The sequence below is a fragment of the Aotus nancymaae genome, unplaced genomic scaffold, assembly GCF_030222135.1.
Source record: "Aotus nancymaae isolate 86718 unplaced genomic scaffold, 86718_ANA_hifiasm-v0.15.2.pri h1tg000079l, whole genome shotgun sequence".
NCBI classification, from domain to species: domain Eukaryota; kingdom Metazoa; phylum Chordata; class Mammalia; order Primates; family Aotidae; genus Aotus; species Aotus nancymaae.
The window spans coordinates 120891-139547 of NW_026988494.1; the positions used below are offsets into that span (position 1 = coordinate 120891).

The following is an 18657-nucleotide window of genomic DNA, read 5'->3' on the forward strand; positions in this document are numbered from 1 at the left end:
ACAGTGGGGAAGAATAATGTTCTGGATCACTCACCAGTGTGCTTGTGTCCTCTGCTGCCACCCGTCCTCATCCTTGGACCATGGCACATGCTCAGCCCAAGCAGTTAAGACCATAAAAGGCGTTCTAAGTTATGACAGTCTAAGTCTTTGAGCTGAGACTCTGACCTGCACAACAGGCAGAGAGGACACTGTCAGAGCCAGGCATCTTCCTTGGCCAATCCAGACTAGAAAACGATTCTCCTTTATGGGTTAGAGAAGAGAGGGCAGTGTCAGCAGCAGAGAGGAGCATCCATAAGGGTCTCTGAGAAGAAGCTCTTGTGTTTCTTGCCCACCTCATCTTTGCCAGACCAAGCCCTGTGGAGACAGGACAGGAAGAGCCCTCCTTGTGCCCCAGGTGGAAGACACTGGTTCATGGCTTCCTACCAAGGGCCCCAAGAGTTTACAAGGCTGCAAAATTCTCTTCCCCCCATGGCACTGGAGAGAGGAGATGGTTGCTGTGGTTATAACAGTCCCCAAATATTCCTTAGGGATGTGGGAAGTAGTCAGATATTTTCCCAGGTATTGTGATAGGACGTGAAGGGCTTTGAGACATGATGACACAGCCAACAGGTTCCACTTGACCAGTGTCCACGTAAGGAGAGGGACTTCTTAGCACACATGAACTTGGGCAGAGGCTGCTCAGTGACCGAAATACTAGATAGGTCCCCTGGAATTTAGAAGCTATTCCAGGTATGTGTGTGCACAGTAAGGAGTGTGGGGGACAACCTTAAATTAATGAAGTGTAATCTATTCTAAATTAGCCTGATTGGCTGGGTGCAATGGCTCATGCCTGTAATCCCAGCACTTTGGGAAGCTGAGGTGGGTCAATCAGTTGAGGTCAGGAGTTTGAGACCAGCCTGGCCAACATGGTGAAAACCTGTCTCTACTGAAAATACAAAAAAAAAATTAGCCGGGCATGGTGGTGGGCAGCTGTAATCCCAGCTAATCAGGAGGCTGAGGAAGGAGAATCACTTGAACCCAGGAGGTAGAAGTTGCAGTGAGCTGAGATTGCACTGCCATACTTTAGCCTGAGTGACAGAGAGAGGCTTTGTCTAAAAACTAAATAAATAAATAATAAATAAATAAATAAATTGGCCTGATTAAAAGTTTCTGATTTTCTGCTGCCAGGTGGAATGAAATCTTGAGATAGAAACGAAGTCAATAAAAGCATTTACATTTATTTGCACACTAAACACATCAATTTACTGCTTATTCCCATTTTCCTTATATACTTATAAAGGATCCGTTCGTTCATTTTACAAATACAGATTTTCAGAGTAGGAAGAGAGAATAATTCTTCTAAAAATAAAGAAACGCATTACAATAGAATTTGGAAATCTGTGTACCATGTGGAAAGTCTCATCTGTTCCTATATCATTAACTGCTCGTTTTCACACTGGTGACTTCCAAGTCCTTATTTGTCAGCGTGCTCTTTCTTCCACATCACCACTGGAGCATTTCCAACCGCCTGCCACCAAACTCAACACATTCAGGGAGAAGAGGGCTGGTCTGGGACCACAGAAATCCTTGTTCTAATCTTGGAGGCAGTGTTCAGTCTGAACTTAATGAATTGTGAAGTTAGTTTGTTTTTTAAGGAAATCAGCCAGGTAATGTATCCACAGGCAATTTTATCTGATTTTTGAAATTTAGATTGGTTTTCTATTCCTTGGTGAAGAGAATGGGGTACAGTCACTCCTCTGGGGGGTTCTGCATGAGGAAGTATCCACAATACTTGCTGTTAAGCAGTGATCAGGTAGGGAAGGAAAGTCTTGGCCATATCAATGCTCCTTTGTGAAGCCAACAGCTCTCAACAAGGAGAATATGACGCTCTGTAGAGCAGGAACATGAATAGGGCTGAGATCCTTCCTGGATGATCCCAGGCGGAACCCTGATCCTCATTCTCCAGGCCCACCTGCCCTCCACGGGGGGCTCTGCACTGCCGCGGAACGGGCAGCCTCCTAACCACGTGGGTGAAGGATTGACTCCAAGGTCTTATCCCTGACACTCTTAAGGAAGCTCATAACTGCGGTTCCACCTGTGCCCCTGTCTTCTAAAGCCTGAGGAGGCCCTGGGAGATGGTTTGGCTTCCCACACTTTCCCTTGGCTGCAGCTGTGATGATGTATTTGGTGACTACGGTGATGTGATAGCTCCGCAGCTCTGCCAGGGCCTGCAGACACTGGTTATAGGCTGTCAACAAGTACTCCTGTCCAGAGGACAGGATGTAGTCCCTCAGGGAAGGTGCTGAGTGGATGTCTTCTACGAAGGCCTTATGGGAAGGAGGCATGTAATCCCTCATTCTGTACAGAAAGTCAGCTGAAAGAAACAAAACAGCATAATGTCATAGCTCCACATGGAAATATAGCAGAGCTCGTCTGCTTCTTCTTTTTTTTTTTTTCTTGAGACAGGGTCTTGCTCTGTCACCCAGGCTGGAGTGCAGTGGCATGATCGCAGCTTACTGCAACCTCTGCCCCTGAGTTCAAGTGATCCTCCCACCTCAGTCTTCTGAGTAGCTGAAACTACAGGTGTGCACCACCATGCCCCACTAATATTTTTTCTATTTCTTTTAGTAGAGACGGGTTCTTGCTATGTTGTCCAGGCATGTCTTGAACTCTGGGCTCAATCGATCCACCTGCCTCAGACTTCCAAAGTGTTGGGATTACAGGCGTGAGCCACAGTGTCCAATCTTGTCTGCTTTTTCAGACAGGAATGCACCAGAAACTGTTGCTGGTGTTCTAACTCAAATCTACATTGGACCTTTTGTTTGCAGATTTCACATACTCAGATGTATATTTCTAACCGTTGACAGGAGATGGAGAAAAGGAAATGAAGTAAGCACATCTCAGATGACAGAGTTGGGACCAGATTTATTTGCTGATGTATAAATATTTACTACATAACAAATGTAAACAAAGTATGCAGATTCTAGCTGCTATGAGGAATAGCTGCAAATGTAGGACACAAACCCTTAAATTGACTAGCTGAATACTCTGATGAATTTTGTTTTCTTAGTGCTTTGTTTGGGAGGGAGCACGAGAAAAGGAGAAAATTATATAGAGCCTATGAAAGTAAAAAAGATAAAGAATGAGTCACTGTTTTAGTAATAGCCTCTTGAGGCCGGGTGCGGTGGCTCATGCCTGTAATCCTAGTACTTTGGGAGGCTGAGATGGGCGGATCACGAGGTCAGGAGTTTGAGACCAGCCTGACCAACATGGTGAAACCCTGTCTCTACTAAAAATACATAAAATTAGCTGGGCGTGGTGGTGCGTGCTTGTAGTTTCAGCTACTTGGGAGGCTGAGGCAGGAGAATTGCTTGTATCCGGGAGGCAGAGGTTGCAGTGAGCTGAGATCATGCCATTGCACTCTAGCCTGGGTGACAGAGCCAGATTCTGTCTTAAAAAAAAAAAAATAGCCTCTTGAAGCCAAGTGGTTTAAAAATCAAATCAATATATAGTTATAGGAAATTCATTATGTGTTTAATATTATGCATAGTAAGTCAACTCAACGTCACCAAATGCCAAAATCCATACAAATTATCACAGTAGAGAACTGACTTGAATCTATGACACTAAGTTCTGGTGATTCTTTTTCTTCTAATCCAACTTGAAAACTTCATTGTATGAAGCATCTCTTTCGCAACTGTTAAAAACTTAACTTGATCCTGGCAGGTAAGAGAATGAGCAATTTCCAGCTTCCAGGCTGACAGATCCCTCTGCTGATCTAAATAGATTTGGCTAGAGGTTGCACCATTTTGTGGGGAGGGACTTTATTGGAAGAGCCCAGACCTGTTTCCAGCTGGCCCAGACTCACAGCCTTCAAACTCTACATCTCTCCCCCATCTCAGAAAAAGAATGCCAGTGTCTAAAGATCCAAACCAAAGTGTTAGTGAACAGCTGGAAATAGAGCCCAATTTTAAGATTTGGAAGTAAAACCCAAGATCCTGCTGAGATCTGATATTCAGATATTAATTGACTTGACACAAAAACATTTGGCAGTCATGCAGTTTCTTGGCTGACTTAGAGAAGTATAAGCTTCATGACATTTTAATTTATACTTGGTTTTATCAATTGGTTAAAAAAAAAAAAAAAAAAAAAAAAACCTCTGCTCTTCCTCCCTCTCCTCTTAAGGGGAAAAAAAAAATCCGCCTTACCACTTTCCTTGCTATGACGAATGCCTAAGAACTCATCAAAGGCATGAAGCACCGTGCTCTGTGCTGCACTCCCGCCAGAGTATTTCAGGGGCTCTTTGGAGACTCCTTCGTACATCAGCCCTGCAGGCATTGCTGGATTATCTTTCCATCTAAGCAAGAGTAAAGAGAGAGAGAAGAAAGGGTGCAGGGAGTTAACGGTACATTTTCTGACGTGGAAACAGAGTGAATAAGAAAGGGAACGTGATTTCGATGGTAATTTTAGGGTGAGGGATTGGGCATCTTTGTAGGATAAGTACCGAAGCATCATCTGGACTCGAGCTTCATAACAAGCTACAAAATCACAGCCCTTTTCTTTCTCATCTAAAGGGTTATTCCAGAGAGGTAAAGGCTATTTAGAGAAGAATTTGTGGTACTGGTCCCATGGCATATTTATTGCAAATACTCAGTTATAAAGATGCATCAGTGCTGGTCAACAGGAACATTTTAGGGGCTCTGGAAAAATTTTCTTCACTTCCTTTGCTAATGTCAACCTTGATGACCAGATACTTAAAACTTTGACAAGTAAAAAGCCTCACAAATATACACAAACATCCACAATTAGATACACAGATACACACAAATAAACACACATACACACACACACAAACACACACACACACACACACACCTTTGCCCTTCCCTGAAACAGTGATAATTGTTAAGAAGTCACCACACTAAACTACCAATTCTAGGTATTACCCAACTTTGCAATCTGTAATCTACAGATGCTACCTGACTTTGAAAATACCTTTATCGAATACTTTGTTGACCACAGGTATTGATAAGCAGGGTGGATGAGAAGAGTAACAGCAGGCAGCACAGATCAAGCCTGTGCCTCACCAGAGGCTGAAGTCAGGGACATACAGACAGGCTGGGTCTGAGCTGTCAGCCACGCTCCACGAACTAGCTGTTCTTCTCCTCTCCTCCCCTCCCTTCCCCTGCCTCCTCTCCTCCTCCCCACCTTTCTGATTGCGTTCTTCACTGTTTTCTGAGTCCCCCCTCTTTATGCCTCCATCTGTTTTACTCATTTTCCTGTGCCTGACTTTGCACAGTCTTGAACAATCACAGAGTGTGTGTGGGTGACTTTATAATGAGTCCAAAATAAGAACAAGCTTATGTCACATTTGCACCTACCATGCTGTATGGTTTATAAAACATCTTCACATTCATTTTCTCATTTGACCTCTTGTGTGTAGATCAGAAGAGGCTGTTGTTTTTTTACGGCATTTCGCTCTTGTTGCCCAGGCTGGAGTGCAGTGGCGCGATCTCGGTTTACTGCAACCTCAGCCTCCCGGATTCAAGAGATTCTCCTGCATCAGCCTCCTGAGTAGCTGAGATTACAGGCATGCACCACCATGACTGGCTAATTTTGTATTTTTAGTAGAGACAGGGTTTCTCCAATTTGCTCAGGCTGGTCTCGAACTCCCAACCTCAGGTGATTTGTCTGTCTCAGCTGGGTTTTTTTATATACTTCATTTCATAGATAAAGTAACAAAGACTCAAAGCAATTAAGGTTTCAGGATTGTACTGTTAAAGGATGATAGAACCAGAACTTGATCCCCAAACCTGCAATTCTCTAACTTCATTTTACCAGAACCCCGTATGTGGATTTCCATTTTTACTAAGGAATATTGTCTTTTCCTCTTAAAGCCAGAAACAAGCCACCTTCTCTGTTATGAGTTTAAAAACAGATTTACATTGATGTGTCACCTTTTTCCTATAATTCTAGAAGTCATTTTGCTCAAGAGAAGGGACACACGCACACACCATGTACACACACAATAGCCACAGACAGACTGCCGTGTTGACTGTTCATGATATTTTTCAAATACTGCTCTAGGTTGGAAGTGCTGTAAGGAGCCAGGTTGTCTTCACTGGGGGCTCATTGGGTTGGCTGTGCTATGGCTTCACTGGATAAACAGCACAGTGGCCTTTGCAATTGGGGCAGTATCACTCTGGAAAGAGATGAGGTCCAGAAAGCAGTGCAGGAGAATGGTGGGAAGAGGAAAGGAGAGGTTCCTACTGCAGGGTCCTCCCAGGCTGCAGCTGGTAGGAGCAAGACCTCTACCTCAAGCAGATACAGAATTTGATCTCAGCTTTGCCATGTATTAACAGTGAGCCTTGGCTTAGTTAATTCACCTCTCTGATCCTCAGCTTTCTCAGCTGAGTACACTAGTATCTACCTTATTGGGTTATTGTGAGAACTAATAAAATTATACCTGCCCAGGGCCTGGCACATGTTAAGCATTCAATGAACACTAGCCATTCTCTCATATTATTTAGAGGGAGTTGGAATCCCTGCGCCCCTTTCATTATTGTGTAAGGTTGTACAAATCTCTCTGAGGCTTAGTTTTCCCAATTTGTATTTGCTTCCTACAGCTGAGTAAAATAGGTTCTAGAGAGGTTTTGTGACTTGTCAAATGTTAAGATGCTGGTCCAATAAAGTTGATGAACAATATTTTATGGGGATGAAATACGAAAGACATAACTGCTATTGGGTGAGATATGGACACACTTGTTCGGATCTGTCTTTGTAACCTGGGTGATGATCTTATGTACATGTCATTGGGGCTCTTTGACTAGCTCCTTCCCATCTTGACTACTGCTAAATGTTGCAGTCTCAAAATGTCAGTCCTTGGACTGCTCCTACTCTCAGTTCCCGAATGGTCTTATCTAGCTTCATGGATTTAGAAAACAACTATATTCTGGGGCTGCATGCTGTGGCTCATGCCTATAATCCCAGCACTTTGGGAGGCCCAGGTGGGAGGATCACTTGCGGCCAGGAGTTCGACACCAGCCTGGTCAGCACAGTGAAAATTCCATTAAAAATACAAGAATTAGCCTGGCATAGTGGTGCACACCTGTTGTCCCAGCTACTGGGGAGGCTGAGGCAGGAGAATCGTTTGAACCTGGAGGCAGAGGTTGCAGTGAGCTGAGATTGTCTCACTGCACTCCAGCCTGGGCAACAGAGAGAGACTGTCTCAAAAACAAAAACAAATAAACAAAACAAAAAACCCTATATCCTGACTATTTACAAGTATAAAAAGCTATTTACACCTCTAGCTGGACCTCTCCCCCGTATTCTCGACTCGAACATCCAACCGCCTACTTGACGTGAGTGTGTCCTCAAACTGATCTCCTGATTTCCTTTCTCTGTGCCAGACTTCTTCCTCCTATTCTCTTTCTCATTGGAGTAAATGATGGTTCTGTTTTCTCAGTGAACCAGGCCCCAAAAACCTGAAAATTATCTTTGACTCATATCTTTCTATCAACTTTGATTTCAGTATATATCCAGAATCTGACCATTTCTCAACACCTTTAGCCTTTCTACCCTAGTGAAAGCCACCACCCTGGACTGTAGTGATGGCTTCTTAAATATTTTCCCTGCTCCCGTCTTTATTCTCGGAGTCTATTTCCTACTCAGTCAGTACAGAGATGATTTTCAGCTGAAGGCAGATCATGTTGTTATCCTTTTCAAAGCAAGTCAGTGTCGTCCATCTCACTCAGAAAAGAAGCTGGCAAAGCTGTACATGATCCAGTCTCTACTATCACCTCACTCTTCTCTCTTTTTTTTTATTTGAAACAGAGTTACATTCTCGTTGTCCAGGTTGGAGTGCAATGGCGTAATCTCAGCTCGCTGCAACCTCCACCTCCCAGTTTCAAGTAATTCTCCTGCCTCAGCCTCCTGAGTAGCTGGGATTACAGCTAGGCATGGTGGTGGGTGCCTGTAATCCCAACTACTAAGGAGACTGAGGCAGAAGAATGGCTTGAACCAGGGAGGCAGAGGTTGCAGTGAGCTAAGATTGTGCCACTGCACTCCAGCCTGGGTAACGAGCGAAACTCCGTCTCAAAAAAAAAAAAATGACTCTGTTTCAAAAAAAATAAAAATAAAAATAGCATCCTATAAGTATGTATTATATATCCAGAATATGTACACCCAAGCATAGTTCTTGAAAGAATGTGGCCAGCTTAAAATGCCATCCAATGTCTCAAATGGCCAAGTGACATTAATCAATCTGCCTCCAGTGCCTCACCTTGAAGAGGATGTCACATTGAAGGTGACAGAGAAAACATCAGCATAAAAGTCAAAAAAGATAAAAGAAGCACTCTACTTTCAAAACTCATGTTCTCTAGCTTGGTAATTCCAGTCTGAGGAAGGGAAATTGTGTTTCTTCGAGCAGACCGAATATTGCTCCCATACATTCCCAGGTCCAAGATGCTACTGTGAAAAAAGCGGAACCATTTTCCTTTCAAATATCTGCAGGCAAGATATTTTTAACCTTTTTTTGCAGCAACTTTCTAGCAATCCCAAGCAAAGAGGAAGTTTTAGTAGAAAAAAAAGAGATGACTTTTTATTTGTCTGTTTTTTTTTCAAAGGCTATCCTCCTTGAGAAATTTAATGTGAGTGGAAACTGAAAGGAATAAATATTTATCATCTACACATGATATATCACCATTTTTCTGAATAAAAGTGTTTTTTAAAAAGTAAGCAAAAAGGCCGGGTATGTTGGCTCACACCTGTAATCCCAGCACTTTGGGAGGCCAAGGTGGGCGGATCACCTAAGGTCAGGAATTTGAGACCAGCCTGGCCAAAATGGTGAGATTCCGTCTCTATCAAAAATACAAAAATCAGCCAGCGTGGTGGTGGGCACCTATAATTGCAGCTACTCAGGAGACTGAGGCAGGAGAATCGCTTGAACCCAGGGAGGCGGAGGTTGCAGTAAGCCAAGTTCACGCCACTGCACTCCAGCCTGGGCGGCAAGAGCAAGACTCTGTCTCAAAACAAACAAACAAAAAAAGTGCCCATACTGAGATGAAATAAAACACATGACAAAGAATACTGGATGCCTCAAGAAGCTGGGAGCAGCGCCTGTCCTTCAGCTAGCAAGGAAACAGACCTCAGTTCTAGAACCACAAAACACTGAGTTCTGACAACACCCTAAATGAGTTTTGAAGGGAATTCTTCCCCAGATCTTCAGTTAAAAGCCCAGCTCAACAGATAAATTGACTTCAGCCTTTTCAGACCCTAAGTAGAAAACCCCGCTGAGCTTGCCTATGATTCTGACTTACAGAATTGTGAAACAGTGAATGTGTACTGTATTAAGCTGCTAAATTTGTGGTAAACTGTTATGCAACAAGAGAAAACATACAGATTTAGACAGCGGTGTGAAGCACAAAGGGACTTTCCAGAATTGGGCGCTTCCTAAATCCCTGTCTTTCTGCATCTGTAGTACAAGTCTGCTATGTGGTAGCATGCAACTTTTTAAAAAATGGTCCATTTTTCGCTTTCTAATCCTATCAAAGGTATACAGAGAAAGTCTAAATTCTGAGCACACTTTCAGCAGCTCCATTTCTGTACCCTTCTGTTTGTTTTCCTTTTCCCCCATAAACCATGCACCTATTACTCGCAACCTTGGAAACAGTCTTGCTTCCACTCTGCACCCTTTACAAGGAGGATTCCATCCCTACTCCCTCCCAGGCTGGACCCCATTTGAAGCGCTTCACACATCAAACCCACCCAATCTAAAGAAAACACTTAGTATGTGTTGCCTCTCTGTCCTTGCATCAATACAATATATCAGTAATTGATTTTTAGCATTTGCATGTCTCTTGCTGTATCCAGACACTGCTTCCGATTATTTCTATTGACAGCACTTCAGGATCTCTCAGTTAATAAGATGGCCCACTAGATGATATCTATCTGACATATTCGCCTCATCCATCCATTGCCTCTACCTTTCATTTTTCACTGTTTAAAAATTGAACAAAAACAAATAAAAAACTTAATTTTTCGAAGTTAATAGGAAGGCAATCTGATTAAAACACGTCAAGAATGGTTCATCTGTTTAAGCAAAGCACATATATAAAGGTAGAGTCCTCGGCCAGCCGCAGTGGCTCACGCTTGTAATTCCAACACTTAGAGAGACCAAGGCAGACAGATCAACTGAGGGGAGGAGTTCCAGAACAGCCTGACCAACATGGCAAAACTCCGTCTCTACTAAAAATACAAAAATTAGCCATACTTGGTGGTGGTTGCCTGTAATCCCAGCTACTCGGGAGGCTGAGGCAGGAGAATTGTTTGAACCCAGAGGCAGTGGTTGCAGTGAGCTGAGATTGCACCTCTGCACTCCAGCCTGGGTGACAAGAGCAAGACTCTGTATCAAAAATAAAATAAAATTAATAAAATAAAATAAAAGTAGCATTCTCTATGTGAAGAAATTTCAAGCCATATGACAAAAGAATACTCAGAAATACGAAAAAAAAAATGGTTTGGGGTAGTGTCTCAGTCTGTTTCTGCTGCTACAACCAAATACATTAGACTGGGTAATTTGTAAATATAGATGTTCCTTAACTCACAATGGGTTACGTCCTGATAAACCCATTGTAAACTGAAAATATCACAGGGCAAAAATGCATTTAATACACCTGGCCCACTAGGCACCATAGCTTAGCCTAGCTGCCCTTAAATGTGCTCAGAACACTTACATTAGCTCACAGTTGGGCAAAATCACCTAACACAAGGCTTATCTTATGTCAATGTGTTGAATATCCTACGGAATTTATTAAATACTGTACCGAATGTGAAAAACAGAATGGTCATATAGGCACTCAAAGTAGTTTCTACTGAATATGTATGCTTTTGAACCAACATAAAGTCAAAAAATTGTATGTCAGACCGTATTGAGTTGGGGACTACCTATAACAGAAATTTATTTCTAACAGTTCTGGGGACTGGGAAGCCCAAGACCAAGGTGCCGGTAAGTTCAGTATCTGGCGAGGGCCTGGTCTCCACTTCCAATGTAATGCTCAACTCCTGTCCTCACATAGTGGAAGTGACAAGGAATGGAAGGGAAAAGGGCAAAACGGGCCAGGGAGTTCCCTCTAGCCCTTTATAAGGGCATTAATTCCACTCATGGGGGTTGTTTTCTCCTCTCAGAGGAGACATAATCACCTCCCATAGGCCCCACCTTCGAATACGTCACTGTCACAATTCGTTTTTAACATATGAATTTTGGAGGGACACATTCATTCAAACCACAGTGTAGCTCATCCAGGAACTTTAGAAGGAGAGTCTATGCTATCCAACCCTATACTACACTTCACCCCTCTACGTGCCTTAATAACAAGAGGAAAAAGTAGATAGACGTAACTGATAGAACTGTGTGAGTGGTCTACTGTTTTTCTTCTCCTTCTGTCATTGAGCTAGAATTCTGAGAGTGAATACAAATGGATCTAAATTGCCTAGGGACAATCACGCTGAACTTCAATCTTTAGTCCTCAGTGTTATTTGTCGTGCAGATGGTATCCTACTTCTTTTATCTGAGAGTGGATCCCTAGCAAGGGTCAGTTGGTATGTTTCTTATGCTAAGAAGCTTCTGCCTGTTTCTCACCTTGCACATTCGGTCAATGCTACAGAGACCTCACACAGGAAAACAACTGAACTATACTTACCCAGAGAGAAAGATCCGGATGACTGCATAAAATATGTCTGGATCTACATAATCTGGAGAAGCAATCAAAATGTGAACTTTACTACAGGCAAAGAAAGCAATTGGTTACATGTGCCTGGGCCCTGCTGCGCTCCCAGAGCTCCTTCTCTATCTGATATGCACGGAAGCTGGAATGAAGGCTGCAGGAGAAGAGGGATAGAACATTCTCTTCTGCAGTTTCCCTCATGGGTGCTCCCAGAACTTCTAAACTATTCCATATGTTGGCCTTTTCTATTTGTACTTAAAATAACAACTAAAAAGAGATCAAGACCACCTGTAAAAATTTAATATTTTAAACAGGCGATGTTTGAGAAAATGAGGGAAGAGAAGAGAAGAAAAGCAGACAGAATCACCTTTCTCAAGGTTTTCACAAGAGATGAAAACTAAATTCATCCATGCGCAATTGAAGGTCTGAATATTCCACAAAGGACACAGGAGTGGAGCACGTGTCCCTCGCCCAGGGATTGCCACATTAGGTCAGAGACAGGTTCACTTAGCTTCATATTTAGCTGCCTTCAGTAATGGAAACAGCTATTTTTTAATCTATTCCAATGTTCAGGGATAATCGATTCTTCCAGTTTATTAAACTGTAATGTAAGGAAGCCTGCCCTCTTATTTGTACTAAATTTCTTTTCATCAACTTTTGAAGGTTGTTCTATTGCTTTCATAGTAGGACCTCTCTGAATTCTGTCACCTGGCATATGTCTATCTTACTGAGATCTCTGTCTTTGTCTGTTTCTGAGATATCTATCAATCTATCTATCAATCAATCAATCTATCTATCTATCATGTATCTACATCTTTGATGTGAGACCTAAATAATAATATCTCCATACCATCAACTTCCCTTTTCTACCATCACAAATAGTCTTTGCTCCTATTTCTTTTTCTTGCTCCCTAATTTCTCTGAAGTTCTCATGATCCTCGGTAACTCATGTCTTCCTTCAGCCTCCAGGCCTCCAGATGCTCCTCCGTGGTGCCACATTCTATCTGCTCACATGTGACAATGCCCCATGGTCTAGATTTTTACTGGGTTCTATTTCTATGTCTTACTTATTTGATGCTCTATTTTCACCAAAGCTGATAAGAAACTACTACTTTTTGCTGAAGCAGAATGACTGGCAATACTTTAATATTTTGTCCAACTTAACATATTAAAGGAGGTAAAGTGAAATAATCATTTCAACAGGTGTAAAATATCTTTTATGTAAAACAATTTCAATAGATGTAAAAAATCCATTCATGATTAAAACAGACATGCAGAAAACTTCAGCTAATCACTCCTCACTGCAGCCTCGACCTCCTGGGTTCAAGTGATCTTCCCACCTCAGCCTCACAAGTAGCTGGGACTACAGGCACACGCACCACCACACCCAGCTAATTTTTCTTTTTTTAAAGATAGGGCCTCACTATATTGCCCCGGCTAGTCTCAAATATCCAGGCTCAAGCAATCATCCTGCCAAAGACTCTCAAAGTGTTGGGATTACAGGTGTGAGGCACTGTGCCTGGCCAGTCCCCACTTTTAAAGCCTCATATTTCTACTGGATGTCTTATAATCACCATCAATTAAACAAGCCTTTAAAAATTTTTTCAATTATTTTTAAAGAAATTATTTAATTTATGAAGTCTAGGTAAGACATGCATTTGGCAAACAAGCTACAAAGTTCAGCAAGGTATCTAATGAGAAGTATGCTTTCCTCCCATTCCTGACCCCATCAATTCCTCTCACCAAAAGCAACCCATGGTCACTGGCCACTTCTGGTGAATGTTTATGGAGAATATTTCCAGATTGGCCATTGGGCAAGACTTCTAAAGCTTACATTTGACTTTTCTTCTCATTCTCTTGAGGAAGAAAATAAAAAATTTAAAAATTGCGGCTGGGTGTGGTGGCTCACACCTATAATACCAGCACTTTGGGAGGCTGAGACGGGTGAATTACCTGAGGTCAGGAGTTTGAGACCAGCCTGGCTAACATGGTGAAATCCTGTTTCTACTAAAAATACAAAAATTAGCTGGGTGTGTCGGTGGGCACCTGTAATCCCAGCTACTTGGAAGGCTAAGGCAGGAGAATCGCTTGAATCAGGAGATGGAAGTTGCAGTGAGCCAAGATCGCACCACTGCACTCTAGCCTGGGCAACAGAGCAAGACTCCATCTCAAAAAAAAAAAAAAAAAGAAGCAGGAAAATGAAACCTAAGGCCAGCAAATTGAGTAACACGAAAAGTAGACAGGTACAGAGAAACTTGTACATGTAGTCAGGGGAGAAAGATAAACCAACAGCTAATGCTCAATAGCAACCATGGAGACCAGAAACTATTGTCCTGGTATATTAAACATCTAAAAGAATATAGCTGCTAGCCAAAATATCCTTCAGGAATTGAGGAGAAACAAGGCAATTTTTAGATGGGAGAGTTTACCAACAGTAGACACTCACTAGAGGAAGTCCCAAAGGACGTACTGAAGGAATTTATAAAGACAAACTTTAGAAGCATTAACATGGGGCCTGGTGTGGTGGCTCACACCTGTAATCCTACCACTTTGGGAAGCCAAGGTGGGCAGATTGCCTGAGCTCAGGAGTTCGAGGCCAGCCTGGGCAGTGTGGCAAAACCTCGTCTCTACTAAAAATACAAAAAATTAGCTGGGCATGGTGGTGCACACCTATAACCTTAGCTACTTGGGAGGCTGAGGCACGGAGAATTGCTTGAACTAGGGAGGTGGAGGTTGCAGTGAGTGGAGATCACACCATTGCACTCCAGCCTGGGTGACAGAATGACTGTAAAAAAAAAAAAAAGAAAGAAGAAGAAAAAAGCATTAACATAGGAGGGAGGGAGGGAGGGGAGGCTGAGTCCTGGAAGCAGAGCTCCACACGGGAACTGGTTCCCTTGCAACCATTTTCTGTCCAGCTAAACAGCTGATGAGACATGGGAGCCAGCCAGAGCTGCACTGGAGGTGAATGGAGACCACTGCATGACATGGCCTTCTGCGCTGGGAATGTCTGAAGACTGCACTGGAGGAGTCATTACATTACACAGCCTCATGGTGACAGTGAGGACGGCATGAATGGTCATGAAGATACAAATCGTTCAAAAGAAAGTTGCAGAGAACAAGATACACATTGTTTTTGTTTTTGTTTTTTTTTTTAACAAACAAGCAGCCAACCAATATTTCATTTAAACCTGTGAAATGCTATTGATACACATTGTTTTACTGCACATGTCACAAGGATAATGAAACATGCCATATCTCAAATGGGAAATGCCCAAGAAAGAGTTCAAGAATGTGTACATGCATTCATGAGCTTTGTAATATCCGAGGCAAGTGACCGAGACTAAGAGAATTGGAAATGACCAGTGGAGAGGATCTTCTTGCCGTGTCTACCGTAGGCTTCGACAGTTATGTGGAACCTCTGAAATTATCCCTTCAGAAACTCAGAGAGGCTAGGAAAGGAGAGAAGGGAATTAGAGGAGAAGTCAGAGCTATAGAACAGGCATTTGCTAGCCAGTCACCAGCCGGCTTCATGCCTTCAGCTGGACAACAGCAAATGCTATGGCTTGTGCACCACCATAGCAACACATTTCTGGTGTTCAACAAATTCTGTTTCCATGGTCTGAAGAAATGATGGGATGGGGAGTGTAGGGAAGGGAGAGTCTGTGTGATTCTGGAACAGAAATATCGGAAGACAGTGACTGGTGAAAAGGTGTCCCTTTGTACATTAGTAGCTGTAACGTTGCTTCCTGATGTTTGACTGGTTGAGGTGTTAATTCTGACTAGAGAATCTTTTTCATAAATGATGTTTATTTATTTACGTATTGAGACAGGGTCTCACTCTGTTCCCAGGCTTCAGTGGTGCGACCTTGGCTCACCGCAGCTTTGAGGTGCATCCTCCCATCTCAGCCTCCAGAGTAGTTGGGACCACAGGCACTTGCCAGCACGCCCATCTAATGTTTGTATTTTTTTTTGTAGAGATTGAGTTTTTCTATGTTGCCCAGGCTAGTCTCAAATTCCTGGGCTCAAGCAATCCTGCCTTGGTCTCCCTAAGTGCTGGGATTACAGGCGTGAGCCACCATACCCAGCAATGATTTTTTTTTTGTTTTACTTTGGATTTTAAAGGTATAAAATATTTTTATTTCCTAGGAGAGTTTATTGCTCTGTAAGACTCCTGTATGCGTTGTATATTACAATTTATTACTGTCAGACATTTGTAGACAGAGTCTTATTTTCATTTTGAGTCATGCCACTTTTGTAATTCAGGAAGCAGCTGGGTTAATCCATAAAGTCTCCCTTTTTAATAAAATATAAAGGTAGACTTCATTCTGAATGCAAGTTGCTCATGTTATGAATCACATTTGTCTTGGTTATATATCTTGCATGATAGTTTAGCTAGAGTTTTAGCATTTACTGTATTTATTAAAATGATTTCTTTTGCAAAGCATTCATAGCTTGAGCAGCACCATTTTTTTAACAGTATAATTGAATAAGTGTGGATGCGGAAGCAAATGCTGTCTGCCCTATTAAACTTGGTGCCTGTTAACTGTTTGCAACGCTCATTGTGCCTGTTAATGTAGTTTTAGTTACGGGAGCTTTTGTCAACACTAGATTTGTTTTTGAATTACATTATTAAGAGTATTGGAACTCATTTAAGTTTAATGTAGTTCTAGTGCTTGTGAAATCGTGCCCTTTCACTTAGTATATAATTTTTTTAAAAAACCATATTTTCAAGTACTATGATATTATCCTTCAGAAGCGAAATTTTAGCCTGGATGTGGTGGCTCATGCCTGTAATTCCCAGCACTTCGGGAGGCTGAGGCAGATGGATCACTTGAGGTCAGGAGATTGAGACCAGCCTGGACAACATGGTGAAACCCCATCTCTACTAGAAATACAAAAAATTAGCCAGGCATGGTGGCGTGCGTCTGTAATCCCAGTTACTCTGGAGGCTGAGGCAGGAGAATCGCTTGAACCCGGGAGGCAGAGGTTGCAGTGAGCTGAGATTGCACCACTGTACTCTAGCCTGGGGGACAGAGAAAGACTCAATCTCTTAAAAAATAAGAAGAAGAAGAGGAATTTTATAGTCTGATGGCAAATGTAAATGTCCTCATTTTGTCTTTTAATTGAAATGTTAAGGTTCCTATTATACTGCAGGAACCAAAAAACATCATATGCATCGTTGTGTGTACAGACCTCGTGCATGGGCGAGTGAATGGCTGGAGAACAGAGCGTGGGACTGTGAGCAGTGTGAGTGGAAACCAGCAACTTCTAATGCGTTGTCTTGATTTTTGCAGTAAACTAAGCTTAGATAATGTAACTTTGTATAATTTTTTTGGTATTTACTTTGGTTGTTTTTTAAAGTGAGGATTTGTATTTTCTCAATTATTCTTTTGGTGTTAATTAATCTGAAGGTCTTTGTTTTAAACTATTAATATCAGAAATTGGTATTACACAGTCTACCTAAAATGAAGTTTGAGTGAATGTCGTTTCTGAAGGACACTCCAGTTTATAAGGTAGAAACAATTTCCTAGATTCAGGCTGAACGGAGACATTCACTCTGCTAAAAGGAGCCTCTAGGGGCACATTTGGGCTAATCTAAGTTTAATAACTCCTCACTTTCTAACCCTATTTAAGAAATAACTTCATTATAGAATATTCAAATAGAAAAAAGGAGGGAAGAAATTAAGCAAAATCAACTATCATCCTCTATGTTGAAATAATCAATGTATATATTTTAATAAATGTCATTTGTCCTTTTATTTTGCTAAATATGTGTATTTTTATTAAAATAGGCTCGTATGCAAGTTCTGTAATCTGCTTTTTTCACTTAACAATATATCGTGCATGTCTTTTTTTCTTTGAGACGGAGTCTTGCTCTGTCACTCAGGCTGGAGTGCAGTCACAGGATCTTGGTTCACTGCAACCTCTGCCTCCCAGGTTCAAGCAGTTCTCCTGCCTCAGCCTCCTGAATAGCTGGGATTACAGGCATGTGCCACAATGCCCGAATAATTTTTGTGTTTTTAGTAGAGAGACAGGGTTTTGCCATATTGGCTACTCTGGCCTCTAACTCCTGACCTCAGGTGATCTGCCTGCCTCGGCTTCCCAGTGTGCTGGGATTACAGGTGTAAGCCACCATGTCTGGCCTGTGAACATCTTTCCTAGATCAAAAAGAAAAAGAAATAAATGTGTGTATGATTTTATAATCACGTAGAATTTATTCAAGAAGAATCCCAGTGTTAATTACTTTCCAATCGAGTTTAGACAGAATAAGTTCACAAGCTAAGACGGAAAATGCCTTCCATGAAATCAAGGGAACTAAAGAGAAAGAAACAGTAGCAGAAGTTCACACTACAGCTTAGCCCCAATTCACTCAATAAGAAACCTGATTTAAATGCATACACTAAATTGTTAGAAAGAAACCCTTTGACGACTCATTACTGCTAAAACAAAACAATTCTTTTTTTGTGTTTGTTTTTTTTGAGACAGAGTCTTGCTCTATCACCCAGGCTAGAGTGCAATGGCGCAATCTTGGCTCACTGCAATTCCACTCAGAAGTAAGCGCTGTACAAAACTGAGAAAGGCTGGGCAAAGGACTAGTGACTCAGGTACCAGGAGGGTGGCTCTCCAAAATGCCACTGTAGTCTGCGACAGGTGTTGTCTACTCAGCCCTGTGTGTGAAGGGAGTCTACGTGCCTGGAAAGGAAGTATTTATGGATGAATGGGTTAGAGCTCATGACTCTTGCTAAAGTTGGGCTTTGAAAGAAGCAATCGTGTGGTATGCTCCATTCTGGGGAATGGAAGCAGAGGGAAAAAGTCCAGCCAAGCTCTATTTATCATGCAGAAGAAAGTTAATAATCACAAACCAGAGACCATGACTGGAGCGCTCATGTGATTCCTTAAGTCCTGCAGTTTCTAATGTTTGTTACAATATTGCTGCATAGAAACCACTCCAAAC

The 18657-nt window shown here is 42.1% G+C and overlaps 1 protein-coding gene across 5 annotated transcripts in view; it reads right to left on the reverse strand.

Moving 5' to 3' along the window:
* Positions 1-1197: 1197 nt before the first annotated feature.
* IDO2 (indoleamine 2,3-dioxygenase 2) overlaps positions 1198-18657 on the reverse strand; it is a 59809-nt gene continuing 42349 nt past the window's right edge. For 3 of the 5 annotated variants that reach the window (XM_064368836.1, XM_064368839.1, XM_064368837.1), the window contains 3 exons: positions 11679-11730; positions 4188-4336; positions 1198-2353 (listed from right to left, as the gene is read on the reverse strand). In XM_064368836.1, the coding sequence (XP_064224906.1) occupies positions 1998-2353; positions 4188-4336; positions 11679-11730 (557 nt within the window). In that variant the 3' untranslated portion in view covers positions 1198-1997. The remainder of the gene's footprint in view (positions 2354-4187; positions 4337-11678; positions 11731-18657) is intronic. The other 2 variants (XM_064368838.1, XM_064368840.1) reach the window with 1 other exon arrangement.